This window comes from Atta cephalotes, assembly GCF_000143395.1.
Source record: "Atta cephalotes unplaced genomic scaffold scaffold00004, whole genome shotgun sequence".
NCBI lineage: Eukaryota > Metazoa > Arthropoda > Insecta > Hymenoptera > Formicidae > Atta > Atta cephalotes.
Window position 1 is genome coordinate 1951101 of NW_012130068.1, and position 7050 is coordinate 1958150.

General features: G+C 30.8%; 2 protein-coding genes across 2 annotated transcripts in view; one reads left to right on the forward strand and one right to left on the reverse strand.

Moving 5' to 3' along the window:
• Nucleotides 1-1762: 1762 nt before the first annotated feature.
• Nucleotides 1763-4457, forward strand: LOC105625901 (equilibrative nucleoside transporter 1). Its single transcript, XM_012207211.1, has 10 exons — nt 1763-1908; nt 2003-2084; nt 2152-2327; nt 2623-2717; nt 2813-2863; nt 2952-3184; nt 3572-3806; nt 3904-3989; nt 4071-4270; nt 4346-4457. The coding sequence occupies exons 1-10, from the start codon at nt 1763-1765 to the stop codon at nt 4455-4457; spliced, it is 1416 nt and encodes a 471-aa protein (XP_012062601.1).
• Nucleotides 4458-5777: 1320 nt separating this feature from the next.
• LOC105625902 (protein-L-isoaspartate(D-aspartate) O-methyltransferase) overlaps nt 5778-7050 on the reverse strand; it is a 3366-nt gene continuing 2093 nt past the window's right edge. Inside the window, exons 2-5 of the mRNA XM_012207212.1 lie at nt 6699-6838; nt 6231-6456; nt 6027-6112; nt 5778-5954 (exon numbers count right to left, since the gene is read on the reverse strand). Coding sequence (XP_012062602.1) covers nt 5778-5954; nt 6027-6112; nt 6231-6456; nt 6699-6838 — 629 coding nt within the window. The remainder of the gene's footprint in view (nt 5955-6026; nt 6113-6230; nt 6457-6698; nt 6839-7050) is intronic.

A 7050-nucleotide genomic window follows, 5' to 3' on the forward strand; every position in this document is an offset into this window, starting at 1 on the left:
TATATATATATATATATATATATATATATATATTATATATGAAATATATAAAAAATTTCATAAAAAAATATATTAATTCAGTCTTACGTATATATTAGTAGGTATGTGTTTAATATTTTTATGCATAAGAGGATCACAATTATTTGATCCAATAATAAATAATAACGATTATGTATTTCGCAATTAATTGAAAAAAATCTATCTCACTTTTATCAAATACAATATACGCGGCATTAGGCGTATCCTAAAAAAATAGTGTCTCTCTGCCACGCATACCTCGCTTATTATGTTTCGCCGACCTTGTCCGCGAGAATCCATCGATTTAAAAATCGACGAATAATGCACGCCTTGCATTCTCTTGAGAGTAATAATCTCAAGCGACTGCTGAGATCAAAACAAATATTTTGTCCGTTATTTATTATTTAAGTATTTATTATTTAAAAAGTAATTTATTATTTAAAAAAAGCATTGTATTCCTTCTGCATTGTATTCTTCTCCGAATAATTTGAAAGTAATTTTAAATCCCAGCAAATGAGAATGGATTGAAATGAATTGGAATGGATTCAGCTTTTCAAAAATATTCACGAATGTTAAAATGAATGCTTTTCAATCCTGAATGCATTTTTATTCATTTATAGAAATTGCATGAAGCATATCTCTATGCCTTTCAATTTAAAAATAATATTAACTTTTTCTGTGCAACACACACATTGTGAATACTGTTCAATTCAAAATTTTGAATAGGAAATGAATAGGAAATAGGAATTTTTCAATCCAATTGCATCCAATTAAATCTAATTGAATCCAATTGAATCCAATTAAGTCCAAAAAAAATATTTGCTATTTTAAAATACGTATTCAGAGAGAAAAAAATTTCAATCCATTTTGATCTATTCTCGTTTATTGAGATCTCATTCTCATTGCAGATTGATAATCTTATTAAATTAAAACACATCAAAATAAAACTAGTAGAAAAAAGTTAAACTCTAAAAAATTTATTACAAGAATTAGCGAAGAATTTAAAAAATTGAATGTGTGGAGACGCAGGCGTATAATTGCATGGAAATTCAGGTATACATGTACTAAGCAGAGCAGGGATCAGCTGATCGACACAATGTGTTGACCAGTGTTGACTCATTGACTATTGAGAAGGAGGCGTGTCATTAAGCGGAGTAGTGAACGATGTAGTCGTAGAATGCCAGCTGTACGTAAATATAAGAAATTGGCCAGTCAAGAGCTCGCGCTCTCAATCTCTCGAGCAGACTGGAGTGGACAGACTGGATCAAGGTAAAAGATGTTTTGTAGTGGTTGAGTCTCTATGTTTAGAAAGATCGTCGAATGCCAGGTGTGATCTCTCAAACGACGTTCGTGCCAGACTTCTACCTGCGCCAGAGATGCTTCGACCACGGCTTTTCAAAATTACACATGATCGCTTGTAAATTCTATTGCTCGCTTACGATCAGGATATTTCTAAATCTCGTGCATCTTTCATAAGTATTGCTTCCTACAAGGAAATACGTGTTCAGTGCGAGAAACTTTGTTCACCTGTAGGCTTGCGAGCAGGAAAATTTGTATCAACGGTAAAACGTGCGCAATATACATGCATAACGTTTAAACATTTACATATTTGGATTCATTTATTTATACGATAATATAACGCGTTGATTTGTATAATGAAACAATTATTTGCACGTTATGCGTATTTCTTTGCTTTATGTATACTTTTTATAATTCGTGTTTCGTTGTCCATCAGGGAAAAATCATGTCATACTCTATCAATAGAAGACCCTTATTGGGAGGTGCGACTGACAGCGAATTTGAGGACGATTTGGAGACTGAAGTGGATGATCCTAACATCACAATTCCAGACGAGAAACCATTTTTTAAATCATATGAGCCACATGACAAGTACGTCTCACTATTTGAATTTAATTTGATAGTTATTTATTAATATATAAAATCCATTTCATAATCTATACCTGTAAATTTTTGCATATTTTAGATATAATCTTGCGTACATTGTGTTTTACTTACTTGGTATAAATACATTAATACCATGGAGTTTTTTTATCACTGCTGACGACGTAAGTGACATTTCTTTGCTTTTTTTCTCTTTGCTCAGAATACAGTTGTCTATATATCTTTTTTCAGTACTGGATGTATAAATTTAGAGAAATTCATAATAATTCGACAAATCTTACTCATACGTATGCAGAACTACTCGAACAGAAGACGGATCTTCAAGCTAGTTTTACTTCTTATTTAAGTGTAGCCAGTGCAATACCAAATACTCTGTTTTTAATACTGAATGCATTTATTAGCAAGAAGTGAGTAAAAAAATCATTGCTAGAAAATAATAGACAAGTATATGTTTTAAAAAATATATGCTACACATTTAAAATTACTACATATTCTTCATTTTATTTGTACGACTACATTCGTCTTTAAGATTCGAATAATTAAGAGTTCTATACAAGAGAATACTTGATGTATTTTATGCAGTATACATCAATTCTTATTTCAATTCTTTTATAATACATAGATCAGGAAAATAATTAATAACTTTACATTATGTATATTATAAAAAAGTAGAAGCGATATTTAAAGTTTCTAAATTTCCAGAGTCTCTCTAACTATAAGAATGGTGGGTTCTCAATGTGCAATATTGTTGCTCTTCATCTTGACGACTGCATTTGTGGAAATGAATACTGATAAATGTAATTCAACAAATTATTTTATCATTACATTAATTTATCATATTAATTAGAAATACTTTTATTACTTCAGAAATAAAATAAACCATTATTTTCAGGGCAAAATGCATTTCTGATAATTACTTTGACAACAGTTGCGCTTGTAAATGGTGCGTATGTTATTAAATAATTAAATGTATGATGAAGATGTGCCAGTAATTAAGCTTGTGATAAGATAACAATAATATAAACTTTTAGCTGCGAGTGCAATTTTTGGAGGAAGTTTAATGGGTATAGTGGGCAAGTTTTCGCCAAAATACATAACTGCTATGTCCGGTGGGCAAGCTCTTGGTGGAATATTCACGGCTCTAGCGGAAGTGTGTTCCTTATGGATAGGTGCCAGTCCAGTACTTTCTGGCTTAGTATACTTCATTATCGGCGATACCATGTTATTATTATCGTTAATCGCATACATCCTTTTAGAGAAAGCGGTGAGTCAATTCCGTTCAAACATATCTCGGGGCATTAATTTATTATCTTACTGCGTTTTCTTTAATCCGATCAATGACTATATCACGCAAAACAATGATATCATTAACGCTTATTGTTTTGTTCGTTAAAACGATGATGCATGTAGCACAAGTGTTTTATAAATATATGGTAAGCTTCTTATGATAATAAATATACATGTATCATTATTGCACGATCTATTGAAAAAGAATAAATAGAGTAAATAAATAGTCAAAATAAGTGATATAGGATTCTTTTTTTTTTTAGTACAGCATTCCTAACTAAAATTTTTTCACGAACATTTTCGTTAATTAGATTTATAGAATTTAGTCTAAGAATCGCTGCTCTACAACGTTTTTTTCTTACAGCCATTCTTCAAGCATCATATGATAGAAAAAGTACCTGAATTAGATTCAGATTATTCCATAAATAGAGAGGTTAGCTTCTCGACAAATCCGAGCGTGTCTTACACACGGATTATAAAGAGAATCTGGCATTACGGCATTAGCATATTTTTAATATTCTTCATATCACTAGCTGTGTATCCAGCCGTCACTGTGCTAGTAGAGAGTGAATACAAAGGCAAAGGTCATGCATGGAACGGTAATCTTAAATTTATCTTAATTTTATGTACTACAATGCTTTAAAGATTTCGATCAATACAAATTGTATGTGAGTATAATTTGAAATGACTTTTCAGACATATATTTTGTACCTGTGGTTACGTACCTTATCTTCAGTACAGGCGATTATGCAGGAAGAGTATTATGTGGTATTCTTCAATGGGTGAGAAATGTACATTTTAAGAAAGAATTTACCATCTACAAACTCATTTATACGATGTTTATCAAGTTTTCATCATTGCAGCCAAGAGGCAAGCCATGGCTCGTAATATTTTTGAGCGTCGCTAGAGGTATTTTTATACCTGCACTTATGTTTTGCAATGCGCAACCGAGGCATCATCTACCCGTTTATATTCACAGTGATATATATTATATCTTGATAACTATTGCATTTGCCGTAACTAATGGCTATCTCTGTAATTTAACATTCATTCTCGCGCCCACGTAAGTAGTGTTTAACAATAAAACGTTCGTTAATTGCAAGAGATTATTTTCTAATTGTATGTATTGATTTTACAGAATCGTAGATAATCAGGAAAAAGAAATTGCGTCTGCAATGATGGGTGCTTTCTTGGGTATAGGATTAGCATCTGGCGCTGCGCTCAGTTTATACATGGTGAAGGCTCTTTAATGTTCGATTCTTTTAACTGAAGAGAAATGTAAATAAGATACATCTCACTGCCCTTTGTACATTCGAAAACAAGTAAAATCTCGAGATTATTTTATGATTATGAGATTTTAAGCATTAGTATAAATCAATTCTCAATCATCATCTCATTGAATCACATTGCTGCTAATTTACGAGAATTCTTTTTTCTATGAAGAATTTTCTTGGGGCAGCTTTCTGGGGTTTTACTAAAGATCTGAATAAAGATCACATATAATTTTTATGACTAGTTTTAAATTATCTATTTAATACAATTGCATGGCGCAATTTCGTATTTGACTGTTCAAGACTAATAATTGACGAGGTGTCAAATTACTAGAGATAGACAATGTTGATATTATATATAAATTTCATCATTTCTACAGATTTATATATAATTTATGTGATACATTTATTATATATATCTTAGGATAAAATGAATGTAATTCTACAAATGTTACGTGTATATATGACATCAAAAAGAAACAAATAGGTATAATACAAAGTATTTGAGATTCTATCATTGTAGATTATATTGAAGAGATTATGCATACATTTAAATATAGTATCTGCAATTTAAAAAGAAGTACAGATAGTAATTGATGCGACAAATGAAAAAGAGATATTAATATGTATTAGATATAATAATAGTCTCATTACGTACAAATATGATCAATTTTATGTTAATAAATAAAATGCTTAATGATATTCACAGTTCTCTGTCTGTCCATGAAATAAAATCTTAAAAATTTATAAAATAAAATTATTATGATAAATAATAAGTTATGACTTAGAAATATTGTTATTATTTTTTGTCAACCAAAGTTTTAAGCAATAGCAAGTAACAAATTCACTTTAAATAGGCATTAATTAAATTTACTTTTCTTTTTCTCTCTTTCTGTATATTTATATAGTTTATAAGCTGGAAAACATTATAAATTAGATACAAAATCAAATCCTTTTTAAATAGTAAAAATTGCAACACTAATACATTTTCTTATGAAAAAAGAAGCTATTACGATCGCAATATACTGAAACTGAAATATTCTAATATAATTATTCTGATGACTAGATTTTGATTAAGCTTTAATTAATTTAAATGATTCGTAACAATTATGCTGTGCAAAAATGTGTCAGTATAGTGCTTACAGATACAATTGTGATACAATTTAAATAATTTTATATATAAATATTTTTTTACGCGAATAGAGCTGTTTCGCATGAGAAATTTCAAAATAACAAAGTAATAAACATAATCACAAACATAAATAAAATGGCGCTCACTTATTGGAGCAGGCACGTGCCTCATGATCGACGATATTGTCGTTCCTTGTCAGTGAGAGGAACAAATACCACGCTTATAAGAGATCGCTGCTTGATTTTGCCGTCCAGAGTTTTGTCGATCTGCACTAAAGTTTGATCTGAATTTTCTGGACCCATAGGTACTATTAAACGTCCACCAGGTGCCAATTGATCTATCAACTATAAGAAGGAAAATATTGTAATGTTCGTTCCAACATATCTGACAATAATTCCAAAAATTCTTTTTTTTACCGATTGCGGCATTTCTTTGGCGGCCGCTCCCACATGAATAGCATCGTATGGTCCGCGATTTGGATATCCCAATCTTCCATCACCAACTAAACAAGTGCAATCATGAAGAATAAATCGAATAATCACATTCATCACATGGAGTACAGTTTGTGACATGTCAAACAGCATACGTTACATATTATTTAAAAGTAGATTTTTACTTACCAACTAATTCTACGCGTGCATCGGTCAAAAGTTCTGGGTGGTCGTGCCGAATATTCTCTTCTGCCATTGCTCGAAGCTCTGGTATATGATCGATTCCAACGGCCACTCCCTGTGGTCCCATCATAAGAGCCATGCATGCTGTCAAGTATCCGGATCCAGAACCAACATCCAATGCCCTTGTGCCGTTACGCAGCTTTTCTTCAAGCAATTCCAGGGCATACGCGTGCTAAAGAATTTCCGTTTGTCTTCCAACTTGTAATTTCCTTTTCAGTGTTTTTTTGTCAGTGCATTCATTTATTTACTACTATTGCAAAAAAACTTTACTCTTAAACATAACTCTCTTGCAAGTGATTTTTTATCTCATAATGGAAACCGAGTATTAATTTGTAGATATTATTACATGATATTGACAGTTTCATAAAGGACAGAATATAAAGTACATAAAGGAAAGAATACATTGTATTATACCATGTGAGGAGCGCTGATAGTAACGCCATAACCGATTCCTTGTGGTGCATCTATGTAGGCATTGACAGGATGAGTGTATTTTCCTCTGTCCACAGAACTCATTACTTCATATACTCTGTCAGATTTGATCACCCTGGATCCTAAAATGATTTTCTCAAATCATATATATGATTTGAAATATATGTATTATTGAAATATATTATTCTGCTGAATGACATAAATAAGAATGCAAAAAAATATAATAAAATTGACATAATTGATTATATTCTTTTCATTTTTAATTTCTTAAATAATTTCGTATATAGAGATATGTATATATATATATATATATATATATATATATATATATATA